Source organism: Sipha flava, unplaced genomic scaffold, assembly GCF_003268045.1.
Source record: "Sipha flava isolate LNK unplaced genomic scaffold, YSA_version1 0_pilon_pilon, whole genome shotgun sequence".
Classification (NCBI taxonomy): domain Eukaryota; kingdom Metazoa; phylum Arthropoda; class Insecta; order Hemiptera; family Aphididae; genus Sipha; species Sipha flava.
Window position 1 is genome coordinate 2373513 of NW_020271713.1, and position 18011 is coordinate 2391523.

At 34.2% G+C, this 18011-nt stretch overlaps 1 protein-coding gene across 1 annotated transcript in view; it reads left to right on the forward strand.

The window, feature by feature from the left end:
• Positions 1-307: 307 nt before the first annotated feature.
• Positions 308-18011, forward strand: part of LOC112685615 (alpha-tocopherol transfer protein-like) — a 32967-nt gene continuing 15263 nt past the window's right edge. Inside the window, exon 1 of the mRNA XM_025557578.1 lies at positions 308-923. Coding sequence (XP_025413363.1) covers positions 752-923 — 172 coding nt within the window. The 5' untranslated portion in view covers positions 308-751. The remainder of the gene's footprint in view (positions 924-18011) is intronic.

Here is an 18011-nt window from a genome sequence, read left to right on the forward strand (position 1 = left end):
GCGTTGTGAGCGGTTGACAGAGTGTTAACAGAGAGCGCGTACAGAGGAGCTCGGCGCACGAACAGAAAGAGAAGGGAAAAACGATTTGAAAACCACGTTCGTTCAAAGGATCACTGTGGACGCGGGCTACGCGCGGTTACCAGCGAAAAACGAACCGTGTTCGTGCACCGGCCGACCGTTAACCCGTCGTCGATCGGTCTCGGGCGACGGAAGAAACCGGTCCGCGCGGCACCCGCAGGCGCTTAGTAGATATATAAGTAAGGCAGGTGAGCTCGGTTAAACGTGTGCGCGTGTGTGCGTTTGTAAGCAAGTGCGTGCGCGCGCGTGTGTGCGCGCGCTCGCGCGTATATATATACGTATTATCACGTTGCGCACAGGTCGTCGGCGTGTCGCAACTATTATTACTACCGTTGTATTCGAACGTTTGCGTGTCGATTCGCTCGAGTCGAAGCAGCAGCGTTCACGCGCGTACACGCAGCACACCGGTTCGTCGATCGATCACCGGGACCGCCGATCGCGTCGCCACAACCGTCGTCGGTTCTGCTCGCAACCGCGTGAACAACCGTCAGTCGTCGTCGAGTTTGCACGCGGCCAGAGACCAGTGGTGGATCTCGGGCGAGCGACGGAAATAAATACGTTTCGAATTCGACCGTCGAACGCCGTCGGGTCCGTTCAGCAGCCGGGACGGGTACGGGACGGAAACAAACGCGTATTACTACGTTTGGACAATCGCCCGCGGAGACGACGTGCGATGGAAGTCGACGCCGAAGGGCCCGTACTGAGAATGGGATCCGGATACGCGCTCCGGTTCGAGGACGATTCGGATTTCGAGGAAGCGTTCTTGGAGCGCGCGAAAAACGACTTGGGCGAGACGCCGGAGCGGCGGGCCGAAGGTCTCGAGGAACTCCGCAGGCTCATCAGAGGTAATACGTAACGGTACACAAGCGTTGGCGAAACGTCGACTTTGCTACGGAGACCGTACAACGGTACAACGGGAATGGGTTCTCGTCGGCCGGTCGGTAAGTTGAAACGCCTAGTGCGCAACAGCATCAACTGCCGGCCGGTCACCCATCCGAGGGCTCCGGACGCGGTTTAACCGCGACGGCGGGATATATAGCTGGCACCCGCTTTGTGCCGCTCGCATTACGAATTACTGTTCGACGCGTGGAATCCGATCACGCGCGATTTTTCCTCCCCTCGCAGTTCCAACATAATAGTATATAATACTCGTACGAGCGACGATATCGTGTACGAGATCCGCGACGATTACGAAATATAATAATAAGTTCGAGTCTGAGAAGAATTTTTCTTTCTCGCCTTCTAATCCTATTAAAATAAATTGGCGTTCTCGGCGAGCGCGACCTTATGGCATCCCGTGTAAGAGTATGCGTTCTAGAACGAATAATATACGCGCGCTTTTACATTCGTTTAACGAACCTGTATCGAGTAAGAAAAAACTTTAAAACGACATATACTTATAATGATAATAATAATAATAATAATGATACAATTTATATTCTAAAAACCTTTGGATATTTCGCACGAGTTTATTTTAATTTTTTTTTTATTTCGTCTAAAACTTTGTCGAAACATTTTTTTTTTTCAACAGTTCTTCTAAGGACACACTACAGTTCACATACAAATATATCACGAGCACCTATATATAATACATTCACACACACACACACACCACAAGAGAACGAATGGTGTTATATATTTATAATATATTATACATGTTTATAAAATTAATTAATTACATTTCGCGCAGGTTTTTAAGTGCGCGAGTAGAACAGTGTCTTAACAACTCTATTAGAATTCATGCCTCGTATACATTTTCTTCAAATGGTAATTCGTATGATTATTAGTATGACGTTTTCGTTTGGGTAAATGTACAAACACACTTTCAACAAGTTTTCAACAACAGTCCATTAAATGTGTATCAAAAGAAAACGCGTTGTATCGGTATGCGTACATACACATATACTCGTACGTACAAGCACACGCACACACACACACCTAATTACGAACAGTGTATAATGTTTCGTGAAGTCTTAATAATAAAGAAGTACAAATTAATTCCGTTTGTTTGTGCGATACAGAACGACTCAACGGCTAATGCTAATTTCAAATATCGTCCGCACGCACAAATGTAATAATTATAATAATACCATCGCAATAGATGTACGCGCAGTCAAGCGTTTCTTGCAGAACGAGCTCGCGACTCGTCAATAATATATTTGTAGTAATCCTAATTACACCTGTATTTTTTGATTTTGTCGCAACAATATAAATATTATTATTGTTAGTTATTACTGTTATTCGAATAAGGTCTTCGACTCCACTTCGTATGTGTTATTTAATGATTTACACACGCGCACGCACACACAGACCCACACACCCACGGTCCAAAGCGATTTCGATTGGCTTTAATTACTTACGCGTACAACCGTATCTTTACATATAGATGTTGGGTGTTCAAACGAAATCCTTCGCAGTTTTCCTACGGTGTTTATAAATAATCCGATGTATAAATATTATACGTGTCAGACGAGTTCTTATTACTCGAACGCGAAAACTTTTCGCGAATCACGCGACCAGAAACGATTGTGTGAATTATTCAATGCGAAAACCGGGACGTTATAAATAATTTAGCGAGCGTATTACTTTTAACAGTCACCGATGTTCGAACGCCCCTGTTCGGAGGCGGCGCGCGGCTGTGCGCACAGATCCCGTGACGATATTGTTTTCTTTTTGGATATTTGTATATTTGAAATTGTTTGATTATCTTTTAAAAAGCGGTGTGTACGGAATAATAGAAATAAAAATGATAATTACACCCCGTCGCAGCCGCGGGGCGAATTTACATTTCGCCATTTTGTTCTCTGCGAACAAGACCATCGTCGTCGGGACGTGACTTACATACGATAGCGGCGGCGGCGGCAGTTGAACTTAGTATTCCGGACTGTTAATGTCGTCGCGATGTAATGTACACTTGACCTTTGTCACGGTTACCTATTTTCGTTCTTCGATTTCCGTATCTGAGCTATTATACGGTCGTTACGTTCGCGTTTTATGCTCTTCGAATTAATTACTATCGAATTCGCAGCACTACCTACATGGACGCGTCGAAACGCACACGTAATATTGTAAGCCGCGGATTAACTTTACGGTCGTCAATAATTCATGTACCGTACGAAATAGGAGAGAATAAAACAAAAAAAAAAAAAATAAAATAAAATAAAATAAAAATAAAACCGCGGGTCACGGCGAATTTACATCATCGGTGCCACACAGGTACTTATGGGTCGTCGGCCAAGTCCACTCGTAACTGCACTCGTCGCGTGCAACGTGTCAATGCACTTGGACCTTTCGTGTGCTGGTCGTTCCTTGTTTCCGGACCGCGGTCGACAGGTATTGACAAAAAATCCCTGCAGTGTAATACACATGCAAATAATATCTGGTACGGTCGACCATAACGTCCGCCAACGGCCGTGGTGCGGGACCCGCCACTTGTCTTTAGAGTGCACGCAACACTTGAACCCGTCAAACGAATCGACCGTCGCGACCGTAACATTACACGCGGCGTTGTATATTTTTAATTTAATTTTTATTATTCCACAGCTTTCCCGACGTTAAATCATCTAAACTCAGGTACATAGATTTAGACATTCGCGTATCATATATCATTGGTCGACTAGTAAAGGCACTAGGTTTAAATTAACAATTTACATTTACAGAGTGCAATAATACGTTTATACATAATACAATTAGGCTAAACAATATTTACAAAATAAATTAACTTATTAATAAACTACAATTATGAGTAAAGTCGACTAGTTTAAAACGTCGTAGGGACGATCGCGTTGGAGTCTGCGCGTTCGGCCCGAAATGTTGGGCACCGTTATGTGTACTGGAGGAGCTAACTGATATAATTGATATAGTTTTTAATTCGCATATATATATATATACATTTTTAACAAATCATTGAGGATTCGAGATCATATGAAGGATTTTAGATCGTAAGACTTGTATTTTATTTGTGTGAGATGTAGCACGCTGAGTCCGGTTCGGTACAACGTATGGAAGTAGAGGACGTAAAATTTGTTTACATAATAGTAATGAACACTTCCAGCATAATTTGAAGGATATGTTAGGGTACCACCAGTGTTTATTTCCCCAGTATTACACTCAGATATTTAATATTATGTGGCCATGTTATGCTTTGTCCGTCGAGTAAAAAAATACGTATTATATATACAAATCGTAATTATATGTAAATATAAAAATGTTATGTATTTTTGTTTGTTCGTACGAACGTTTTTAAATGTAATCGATTTAATGTCGTCAAAACATGATCATCTAGATACTAATCTATTGCCTAGATGTATCGTAAATATAACAGTTATAATAATAATAATGATGATAATAATGGCGACAGTATTTGAACATATAATTTTTTAGTAATTTAAAAAAAAAATATTATTACAATTTTTATAATGGTAACTTTTAGTGAAAAGATTTTTTTTTTTTTCTAAAAACAGGATACGGGAAATTGCACGGGTGCAAAAACTACAAACGCGCAAGTATGTTATAGGTTAATTAATAATCCGATTACTTTAGCCGACGGTTTTAAATCAACGGTCAGGTCGGCTGATAAATATTTTTCGAAACGAATTATGTATGACGCGTATACATAATGTGTATGTACATATCCGATACGATAATTATATACGAATATAATATTTATGCATGTATGTTTCGGATGATGCTAAATTATAAAAAAAACAGACGAATACCATTAAGAATAGTTTATAATAATATAATGTGTCGTCCATATCATTTCGAAACTGCGCAAAGTTTAATGGATCGTGTTCGTGCATCATTGTTATTTATTTATTAATATCGTTATCATACACATTTATTGTTTTGATCTTCCAATACATACCTGCGCATGGACCCAATATACACCCAATATTCATTATTTCGTCCGTGTACTCAATGAATGGAAACTGTTCACAATGTAAAATATATATACACGCGCGCACGTGAAAAAATAATAGAACAATTTGATTTGGTTTACATTACGGTTTATTAATTATTGCGGTTCGACCGACGGAATAACGCAAACGGTGTAACATATATAATAGTATTATGGTTGGTAAACGTTAGAACACTTTCAGGTATTGGATTTTGGATGTACAGGACCGACCGCAATTATTGTAACTGTCGGGGAAGAGTAAAAAGGAAAAGAGAAAAATATGATGATGGAAATCAATTGTTTCCGATTAATACGCCACCGTATTACTATACAACGTGTATTAATGTATGTATTGTTATGTATCCGAGTATTTTTATAGTAAAAATTTTATGTAATAAATCATTGGCCGTGAAATATACCTTAACGTTGTGTACACAATTATAAGGTTTCTACTTCGCTGTAGTCATAAATCGAAAACTCAATTTCAAACAAATTCTCCGAACGTCGACTAAAATGTTTAATTAAATGTTTACACTGTGTTACGGAAACTAGGAGAAGTAACGCGTAGTTCGACCGATCTGCGTACGTGGGTACAATAAGATATCAAACATAAAATTATCGAACTGAAGTAACTAAACTTGAGTCCTGTGCGACTATATACACAGTCTATTATCGTCTATCCGTGTCGCGATCGATTAGAAAAATCTATGATGTTAATTCGACTGTATTGAAATAATTACTTAAAGAAACCGACTAGGAAAAACTCTGAACGCTCAAATAGTTCAATATTATGTAACTTATTTTTAGTGGATGATTTTTCACTTCTGAGGACATACAACTACGATGATTCATTGTAACCTAACCAGCAGTCAACACGTAAGAAAAACGTGCTGTTTTATGTAAAACGAATGCAAACTATATATTGTACATCATAGTTAAAGATTGAACATATTTTATTATTGTATACATTTAAAATTTAATAGATGTTTTATAATTCGAAACTTATATTTAAATTCTTCAAAAATTAAAGGCATTAAATGTAATTCGTAGAATAAGTTATATCGATATGTTTTTCAATTCACCTCACGTCATTACGTGAGCACAAATCACAATACGTATCAACCAAGTATAAATACGAATATAAAATTTTAACAAAATGTGCATGAACTGTTTATACATATATGTTAATATGTGTTAAACTATTAAATTATACACATGATAAAAACCGTATTTATAATATTTGTCATACATCATTAATTAATCAGTTATAACTCGGCCAATAACCGATAAGAAGATACCTGTACACTTATCATTATACTATAATGAGTTCGAAGATTAATGACTATATTTTTGTACTTAAAAAAAAAAATGTAATGATGACCTTATTATAAATGTGTACCAGTAGTTTATACTTTTCGCGCGGTTTTTATTTTTTTTTTTAATCTAACTTTACACAATATCGCTGCATTCTATTTAATATTTATTACGCCTAATTGCAAACCGCGGCGTACTCCTGAAAATAGATGTTAACAAGTTTCGATAAAATAAGTTTATAAAAATACGAAATGTTTATACTTCATAAATTAAGAATGAACTGAAGACAATATTTAAAACAATCCTCCGAACATAATCTGATCGTGAAAATTCGCTCACGTCGGTGACGTGTTTAACATACATTTTTAAAATTATTTCTTAAAATGTTGGTTTACTCGGGAGAAAATAAGACAAGAAATGTATACTACTATGGTTGATTCACCTTCGTTACATTCTTTCTGACCCTGTAATGAGCTTAGCCGAACGTCTGTTATCAAATCAAAGTCGAATGTCTAATCAAAAAATTATAATCGATAAATATGTGACATAAATAATATGTTGAAAGAGTAATTTAAAAGCCAAAAAAGGTTTCACGATGGAGAAAACTGAGCAAATTTCAATGGCAGCCTGGGATGGATGGGGAAATCAAAATCGTTTGCATTTATATTTGTGCTGACCACACCATAGCGCCATAAGTATTGCAGTGGAAACCAAAACTGAAAGATTTCGAACCGCACTCAGACAATTAGAAGTACTATGTAATTGTAATTTATTGTTCTCAGATTATATTCTAAATTAATTATTACGAATTAATATTAATATATTTTAAACGAGTTAATTGTGTTACATTCGAAAAGCTCTTGTGAAAAATAATATTTTTTCAACTAAAATATACTGCGTGTTGACCGTGGCATGAGCGGTATTGATCAGACATGCCATTGATTTGAATAAACCAAATGTCAACTAACGATTTGTTACAAACTGAGTGGGTGTGTTGAGGCTGCAATATTGTATAGCCGAATTACGTCTACAAAACGATTTCAATCAGACATTTTTCCTATAAAAGCACATCGGAAAATAAATAAAATATAGCTGAATGTATTTATAAAGAATTTCCGTACACGGGACTGCACTTATTGCGTTGAGTGGATAGTTTATTCTGAAACCGTTATTATTTTTCATTTATCTCGATGGTTATTATTTTTTATATGATTATTAAGTTTGCGATTGTTTATCGTTCGTGCATAATTTAAACATAATGTAATGTAATCATTTAATTGCAATTATTACACGATCCGCACGCACAAGTAGCGGTAATGTTCGGACAGGAAACAAAAAACGATTTTATCATAAGATGACTATAATAATACTGTAATACTGCATTGACCATGCGTTTCATAATATTATAGTCGGGGACGTTTTTTCAAATTTTTACCAGAATGAGTAGTAGTAAGTTCGTACTATATAATTAAATATCGACTTATTATAAAATAACAATTACAACGATAACACGTAAAAACTCTTTTAACAATAATTTTTCTATTACAAGTTACAATATATTGTAGTATATATATATATATATATCAGGGATGGGCAACTGGCGGCCCGCGGGCCGCATTCGGCCCGTGAGCTTTTTTTATCTGGCCCGTAATATATTTTAAAATTACATCATACAATTTTAAAGTTTATCGTCTATGCTCTAACTTATCAATGTAATAATTGTTATCTAGTATTAAACATCGTTAAATGTCTAAATGTCATATGTATGTATAAGTATGACTTTCAACCATAGCTGTTACCAAACTATTCAACTATATCAGTTTCTTCATACCATTCGGATTATGCTATCGTGTGTGTTGAATTTATTATTTCCATATATATAAATTCTAATTAAAATTCATATTTTGAATAACCTTTTATTTATTTTTTTCTCTATGCTTTGGCCCGCTAGATTTAAATTTTCTAAAAATTGGCCCTCTAGTAACTTCGAATTGCCCATCCCTGATATATATGAACAGTATGCACATAATATAAAATATAAATTAATATTTTCTTTCCCTACGTAGCAAGTAACTTATGACTTTCAAAGGCAATTTCTTAATATTTTTTTTGTGCTGAAATCTTGTAAATGTAAATATTATACTGTTATAAATTTTAATTAATTTTAATTTAATTTATATTAGTTCGATTGTGATTGGGGGGATAAAGTATTCCCTCCCGTTGTAACATCTGATTGTGGCAGTGCTCGAACGGAACGGGTTAACACGGTGAGTGCACCATCGGTTGTGGAAACGGCAGTAGAACACGTCGCAGAACAAATACGTTGTCTGTATATGGGTAAAGGAACGTGTAAAATAATTTATGAACAATATAATTATAACCGAACGATTCCGCGAGAGGACGAAAAAACGCGTAAAAGCAGTCGCACAATCGACGTTATTCCCTTCTCGCGGTGCAATTAGTAGCCATACCAACGACGGTGAAAAGTAGGCTACTACCCACACGCTGGCCGCGATAAGACGTACACACACGTCGTGCGCTCTGTTACATTGTACACTAGTATATTTACACTGTAAACAGTGTCAAACATCTGTCTCTGTCTAACGAAATTGTGTTTGACGAAATCCTCTACTCGATAGGAATTATTTTTTATGAAACCGAATAATTGTAATTTAAAACGTTTCCATTGTACGAATTAATTTTTTGTCGTTATTCTACAACACGTTTTAAACGATTACAATTTATTAAAAAACACTCGCTTAACTTTTCTTAGGTTAAAAGAAAATAACTAGCTTTTCGATACGGACACGCATCACGATCATCAGGTTCTAACATATTCGTATTGCCAATACTATTTTTTTTTTTTTTTTAAGTTATTTTAACATATTAATTATTTGAATACACTTCGTACAGTGAAAACAAACGATTTATTCAGAGAAAAAAAAATATTATTTCTTTTTAACGACATTTAAATTGAACGCATTTTTTAAAAAGAACCGTCAGAGCTTCGACTGTAGATTACACCTAATGTATATGTTTCGCACTCCGGAAAGAAAATAAAAGTTATTGGTCCACGGTGCACACCCATCGTACTGCAAGTGTGTGTTTGTGGGTCAAGGCAACCTTGTGTGGCCGGTTAGGATACAAGACCAGAGCAAACGTAAGTGCACGTATGAGTATGTTTATAGTGCGTATGTGTGTGTAACAATAATCAAAAGTTATATAACGATAAGATATAGTATTACTCGTAACAGCGTAAAGAAACCTTAAGGTATATATCATCATATCGTGCTGGTCGTTGGCACTGCGTTCTACACCGGTTTTATCATAAAACACGTCGCATTTATTGATCTCAATCATTTTTTATTATTAATTCTAATATCTTTGTAAGGTTATGTATTCTGTCCGAATCTGGTACGATTTTTCCGTGAACCCCTGGGGTAACAAGACAACATAATGATAAAAAATAGATAATTTACAACAAATTATTGTGAAACTTTCCCACTGTGGACACTCGTCGTGTGAGCGAGAAAACGGATAAGTTTCGAAAAAAATTTAAAAAGAATTTAAAACAAAGTCATCTGAGAAAAAAAATTGAAAATTATCGAAACGCATTTTGAACGTTTATATACAGTGAGGAAACTGGACAGTCTAAATGTGGCACTTGTAACACCACATCTAAAATATGGTGGAGCAAAGATATGTTTTTGCACCACCAGAAAATTATTGAAATTTGTATAACTATAATATTATTTTCGAGAACTAAGGAAATCAGCATACTAAAAAAAACAATTTGATTGTTTTTTATTGATATTATATTAATAAAGATTTTACTGCTAAAATAATTCAAAATTTATTTGTTATTTAAAGAAATATATGGAAAAATATTTAGCTCATTGAAAAGGATTTCACTTAAAAAATTGGAAAATTGGTGTGTTAAAAATTATAAGTTGAGAATATGTCTCTGCACCTCCAGAAATTGGATCCAATTTACGCCACTGTTTATATGTATAAGTATTTTCAGGAGAAGAGTGTAATGTCATATTGACGAATATGTTTTATTTCGATTCTTCGAAGATTTCAAATAACGCGCCCACTGTACAATGCACAATATACATAATTGATAAGTGCTAGAAATCATATACATTTTTCATTAATTGTTTTCGTTTTTTCACTTTGCAATATTTATATATTTTCTATGAAGTTTTCCTATTATTTTTCTTTTTTCTTCTTTTCGTTTTTACGATCAGGGTTCCTTTGTCAGTTAGTGTAATATAATATATTTCATAGTTTTTCATACCGGCATTGTAAACAGTAATGGGACAACAAATAAAAACGCTTGTATTTTCCTATTATCTTTCTTATTATTCGGGAAAATATTCGAATACAGTCCACCTGTGTTTCGAGATATGACCTACAATTAACAAATGATTGTGATAAATGTGTTGAATTCGTCGACATATGTGTCGTAAGAAAACTATATCTACCGCTAATCGTTTGTTGTCATAATATGCTGTTTACGTGATTGACTAATGCTCTATTAATTTATGTATTTTTTGAACTTTTAACTGTGTTCGGTACTGAACAGCAATTGATTATTTAGTGCATATTCGATTCGTCTTATTTGATGTGTGTGCAAGCCCGGCTCAAATGTTTGGTAACTTGGCAAACTTAAGTTTTGCGCCTCCCCTTATATGTAAATTGTACATCAAATACATTTTTTTTACATAAGTAATACTAAAATAAACCTAATTTTGAGTTAATAATAAGTTAACTATTGATTAGGTCAATACATCTGTAGATAATTAAACCACTACTAATTTAAATAAAAACAAAAAAATGTATAGTTTCATTTTTTACTACACATAATTTCATATGAGTAGGTATAAGGAATTTTAAACTTGTTTTTAAAAATTATCTATAGTATAAAAATATTAAATGCCGTTCTAGGCGTGGGCCTATGTCACCTAACCCTTGAATCAGACCTGCGTGTGTGTCAACAAGGTTTTTTTTCAAATGAGAGTAACGATTTAAAGTAAAATTTTCATAGATTAATGAAATGGTATAAACAAACGTAAACAATTGAAAATCAATGGGAATACATAATATTTGTATGGTGGTGATCAGTCAATCTAACTGACCTGTTAGAACATTTTTAAGGGAAAGAAATATTTTGTCGCATAAATGTTTGTACAAGTTCGTGAAAATCAACAAATAACAACTGTTTCGAATAACTGCATCATACGAATCGGGCGGAATAAGAAAATTTAAACTAGCTTTTGGACGACCATAGAATAAATTAGGAAGGGCAGTGCCCTCTCTGACATTTAACATACCTTGTTTTAAAATAAATAAAAAAAAGCTGATTTAGCTATTACTATACAGTGTTTTTTTTTTAAATCTTATTTTCAATTTTAGCTTATCTAAAATAATGTTAGATAATGAATAATTAATAATTTTTTATAATATTATGTAGGAAGTAAAGCGGCGTTTTTGTTTATAAGTTATAAATATTAAAAATTTCCGTTTTTAATGTATTTAAGTATATTTATTAGTAATTTGATTTACTTCATTACTTAATATTATTGATCACCTTATGCTACTATAAATACAACAAAAGATTATTTTTACATTTATTTATTAACAAGTAATTAATGTAAGGTCAACTATAAAGACTAGTTGATATGTAACTATATATTTACCCCCTCCCCCTAATACATTTCCAAGTTATGCTCATGTATGTTATTATCTATGTTATCTTATAACTAGGGCCCGGATTTCAATGCAAAGTGCGTATTTTTTTGATTGATCATATATAATGCTCTCTAAAAACATAATTCGTTTCATGTAATAAGGGTTTCAAAACTACGAATTTTATTTTGCATTTTTTTGCATACTTCGGCGTTTTTTCATTTTTAGAGTATTTTTAGTATTATTGGGTCATTTTGTTGGGTTTTAATGCATATTTGTTCGATATACTAAACAAATTTAGTCTATTCAAAATAAAATCAAAAGACAAATTATTTTCTTGATATTTAAGTAGGTTTATCGGGGTTTTCCATACACATTATCAATCTTTCATCAACTGTCAATTGTTTCATTTTTCACAATTCATAAATTGTCAATCTATTTTTCGATTCAGTTTTTATCTTATCTTAATTTATTATTGATTATGGAACGTCATTAGTATTCGATCAAATAACAAATAATCAGCTAGTTCGTATTACCATTGATTATAAATACTATTTATAATCAATGGTATTACCTTGTAGATGCTGCTCGTATTGCGTGTGTTTGTGATTTTAATGTATAAAATAGTGTGTTAAATAATGCCCAATATAAAAAAAAATGATGTAATTTTTTCATTTTTAAGGTCATTTTTGTGGTAAAATGCATTTTTTAAGGACATTTTTGGCTATTTTTCAGAGCATATTTGAATGGTTTCAAGTGCATTTTAATTCGGGCCCTAATTATGACTCTTGTATAGCAAACAATATTGTATAAGGACAATGTCCGTTTAATATATATGTGAATAAATTAATAATGGGTCAATTATGGGAGATGATACACGGAATTTACATAATAGCAAATCTCTAATATCTTCGATCACTTTTGGTTTCTCCAGTTCCCAATCGCGTTGAAACCGTAAATTCTATGATAATGATATGTAAATAGATGCGTCGTACGGGGCGCGTCGAATCGGGGGTGTGCGGCTACGTCGGACACTAGGGTACCGTCCGATCGTAATAACACGAGGCCGTGCGCGGGGAAACAACGATGAGCCCCCGGTGGTGCGTACTTATACACCAAAGACTCGCCAGAGATGAAAACGTTCGCACCCACGGCCATCTTTTCTCGAAACCGCCAGTGGCGGTCGCGCACGAAGCATACCTGCCGTATCGCCTGTGCTCAGCAATTATTAGCTGTTATTAAAATATGTAAACACAGACGTCGGTGACGCCCCCGCAACAGTATATCTATACACGCGCGCGCGCGTGTGTGTGTGTGTATTTGTGAATATTGCGTATCGTTATCAAGTGTTGCGATAGCTTGAACTCGATGTACGAAAGAAGTATACAAAAACTGTACTACATCTGAAGAGATCTACAATTTACTTGGATTTATTGCACCATGACTGCGCTCTCTACGTTCTTATTTATACATATAATAATACTCGATGTGCACATTTTCAATTAGGTATTTAAATCTACATCGTCTCGAGAAGAAATTATCAGTGATCAAACGACGGAAAAAAGCGCTCGCAACCGCCACGGTCAGTGGCGTACATACGGGGGAGGGGGTTCGGGTAATATATTCGTAGTTTCATTATTACGCTTTGAACTTAAAATATACAACTATACAAATATTATGATAATTAAATAATTATACTGATAGGTGTTTGAAAAGTTTTGTTAACTATGCTGTTTTTATATTCCAATAGCTATTAATTTCTGTAATGTAAAAGTAAACTGCATATTGGTAAAAAAGTTGTATAAAATAATATTTATTTATAGCAGTTATTTATCTTATTTATCTGTGCAACGAAAAAAAAAAAAAGATAACGATTATTTTTGTTAACCCCCCCCCCCAGAGCAGGATTGAATGTATGCCATTGGCCACGGTACACGTGAGTGGTATACGTGCTGTATAGTGTGCAATTGTCGTTCGTCGAACGCTGAAAACCGTGAAAAATCTCACACCGGATTAAGCGCGCGAATACACCGAGTTCGGGTGCTTGACGACCGACGTGGTCGACAAGGGATACGCGCGTGATCCTGGTATGTCCTGCACCACTTCCGCCCGTCGATGGTTCCGCGTAACACAGTTTTCTTGTGCACACGTGTAGCGTTTTCCTGGGGTACGATTTTTATCCCGGAAAGGGACTACGTCGCGTTCCGCGCGGGCGGTAAACTACGTTACCGATCGGTTGTCGCGCGGCACTCACACGACGGCAACGAGTAATAATTATCACGTCGGCGTTTGCGAGTGCGAAACGTTGAGCGTCACGTGGGCGAAATTCGACGCTTGTAGAGAAGTAAAGAAATCAATATTATTATTTTTTTTTCCTTCCTACTGCCGACGGTGCGAATGTACGCGATTACTGACCATGCTGGAATGAGGGGTGTTCAGTAGAACCAGTGCACTGTATCGCGAAGTAAACTCTTGTCGCAATCGGTCCACCAATCGCTTGATTCGAACACATTTGACGATATTCGCCTAAATGATTCAAGTCAGTTTTCTGACCCTTAAGTCCAGCACTTTATTACTATTACGTTAAGGTCTAGAACTAAGTCGCATTTAATACCTGACTACTTACTTTGATTTCCATTTTTTTTTTTTTTTTTTTTTTTTTATAGTTCTTTGGATTTCAAAAAAGTATGCAATAACGACTTGTACGATAAAGTAACATAATTAAATATCCAGTGTGCACGCGAATAAATAAATATTGTTAATTATTTTTTTTAATTCATTGCGGTTATATTATAAATTAAATGCTGATTTCTTCATAAATTACTCTGTATAATTTTGGATCAGTGCTGTAACGAACAAATGACACGCATGTCGAATGAGGCACGTTGATAATCTATATATCTATATATTATACATTTTTCAATCGATTTACGTGATTTTCCTGAATTAAACATGCTAAAATTATTTTTAATGAACTGTACAGGATATTTAATGATAGGCGAGTTTGTTGAATGACCGCAGTGTGCATATCTGGTCACTACAGCGCCGAAAAAATGTCGCCGACTCTGCTGTACGTAAAACGAAACAACAATGTAACGAGCAGTTAACTCGCGCAGGGAAAACAATTCATATTTTTATACCGCACGAGTTCAAGGCTAGTGAACCAAAACTTGATAGTTTACGCGCACAGCTCTCGGCTCTATTGTTTTCCGGCAAAACGATACACTTAACATATTGTACCAAAAAAATCTACACGGACAATATTATCATATCGATCGATAAATCATAAAAGACGACCGGGTCTTGTGACGCCGTCAACACGTCCTGTCCTTTCTGAATAGTTCTGCTCCAGAAACTTTATTACAGCGTATACTAAGTAGTGGCAACATAAAAAACACGTTTTCCATATGAGCGCAGTGTGTAATAATAATATGTATACCTAAATCTATTCGGCTGTCCGTGCTGAATTCTGTTTTCAACTTTGCTCTAAAAACGCCTTCATCGAATAAGTTCGAATCAGTTGTACACGTTTTATACCTATATTATCGGAACACTATTTTTATCTGCGCATTCAAATTTTTCAACCGTGTACAAGTATATATTCCATATCGTACTAAAATCGTTCAGCCTTCTCGAGAGAGTGAAAGGGTTGGTAAAGAAAAAAAAAATAAAATATTATATTTTTATTTATTACAATTCGCTTTCGTCTCCAGATAAAATGTCTAATTCTGAACCGCACTCGTTTCAATAAAGTAAAATTTTTCGGACCCCTGTCCAAACAAAACTTTACCAATGATAAATATAAAATGTATTATATTTAGTAAATATTTACAGAACGCGCTTATGAATACCATATCCGTTAATAAAAAAAAATAAAAAAAAAACCCGGTTCATAAATTAAACTGTAATGCAGGTATATGCGGAGTTTTCTTAATAATGCCTCAGTGTTTTAACTATATTTTGGCTTAAATTAAATTTAACTCGAGCAAAATCCACAGTCACGATAATCACCTATACCTACATGTACAACGTGATGATGTTGATTTATTTGATGATATTATATAAAATATTAGTTATAAAATATAATTAATCTCTTATTAACTTTCTTCCTAGAGTTGCAAGTTAAAATAATTATACATAACATACTATTAAAATTATTATTATTATCTGTAGGTAGGTATATGATTTTTTTCTTGTTTATTTTTTTGTGTGTACTAAAAGCTTTAAAAATTGTATAATATTCTTCATTATAGATAAAAATTTCACATTATTTATACCATTAAAAGCCTTTAAAAACACCAGAAAGCTGATGGAAATTAATCCTATACCACAGTTTAACGTTTAAAGAAATTTTTTTTTTTTTTACCAACGCATAAATTGACTGCACGGTGAATATGAAAATGATTTTAAACCATCAACAAATTTACTAAATTTGAACCATAATAATATAATATAGCGGAATAGTTTTAAACTATATAAAATGTTCGTAGCACGTCAATGCACATCGGTTTCACATATATGATAATGATTATCGTTGACGTGAATATCTGGTGTGGCTGATGAGGACCTACGCACAGAGAAAACTTAATATTACCTCATTATACCCGATGGCGTTTATCATGTTGGAAATAAAAGCGAAATAACATCGAAACCGCTATTATTTTAGCGTTTTTGAATACAATCAGTGTTCGAACCACATAATGGTGATTTGTGTCTGTGGAAAAACAACTAGAATAGATGATGTGAATCCTTTAACGGAAACGGTGCCTATGATGTATCCGAATACACAATTTTTTTGATTCGTATGACAACAGTTGGTACGGAAAACAAGCAGCGAACGTTCGTATAGTTTGATGTACGTTTGATATACCTAGTTTTATTGTTTTATGGTCTATAAATTAGATCTAATCGGGATCGTAGTGGTGCACTCATTTGCGGTCAAATATCTGACAACTGACGCTACAACATAATACACGTAATAATAATAATAATAATAATAATAATAATAATAATAATAATAACATTGTACGGTTTGCAGTTTGTGGTTTGAAATTACTTTTATCTGACTATCCGAAGGTTAAGATCAATAAGAACCTGTGATACCCGATGGTTTATTTTATTTTCGGTGCATGTATGTTGATAACTATTTAAACATATATTATTTTTATAACATAACGTTCACATACAATTTGTAAAAAAAAAAAAAAAATAATGATTTTCTGTAAAAACACATTGACTATGCTAATATTTTAATATTTTTACAATATTTGTGCATGGATAATAGATATATTTATTGTATAGAAATTTATTTATTTATAATGCTAGAAAAAATATTTCCATATAACTAATGTTATCGTAGTTTTATTTACAAAAATTAATTCACGTTTCGTTTTAAATTTATAATTTTTATTTGCTCTTTTTGTTATAATCTGTCGCCTCATTATTCAGTTTTATTGAAATGTAAAATGTATAAAAGTTTTAATTGATAAAACATCAACCATATTGATTCATTGATACCATCACATTCTAAAATTACATCGTTGTCGTTAAACTATTATTTTTTCGTGAAATATGACACAAACTATTATGTTTAAATTGTGAATTAGAGTTATAACATTATACACAAAGTGGTCTGTAAAATAATAACCCATGCCGGGAGCAAAAATTATTTATGAAGCTTGTGCAGTCTATCTTTCGAATACAACTCCTTTTCCAATCTCTATTAAAAGTTTTAAAAATCGTACGTGTGTGGGTGCGTGTGTGCTTGTGTGTCATATTATAACTTAAATTCTAATAAATATTTTTTACACATTATACTCATTGTTAACGCGGAGCAAAGTGCAGATTTTTGCTCAGTATTTTGCTTTTACTTTTACTAAAAACGCCACGACTGCGTTTCTTTGAGTTTGTTCTACTACAAACACACACACACATACACACACACACACATATATATATATAATAAATTCAAAATAATTAACTTTAAACGATTAACCTTTATTTATTATTATAATATCATAATATCATG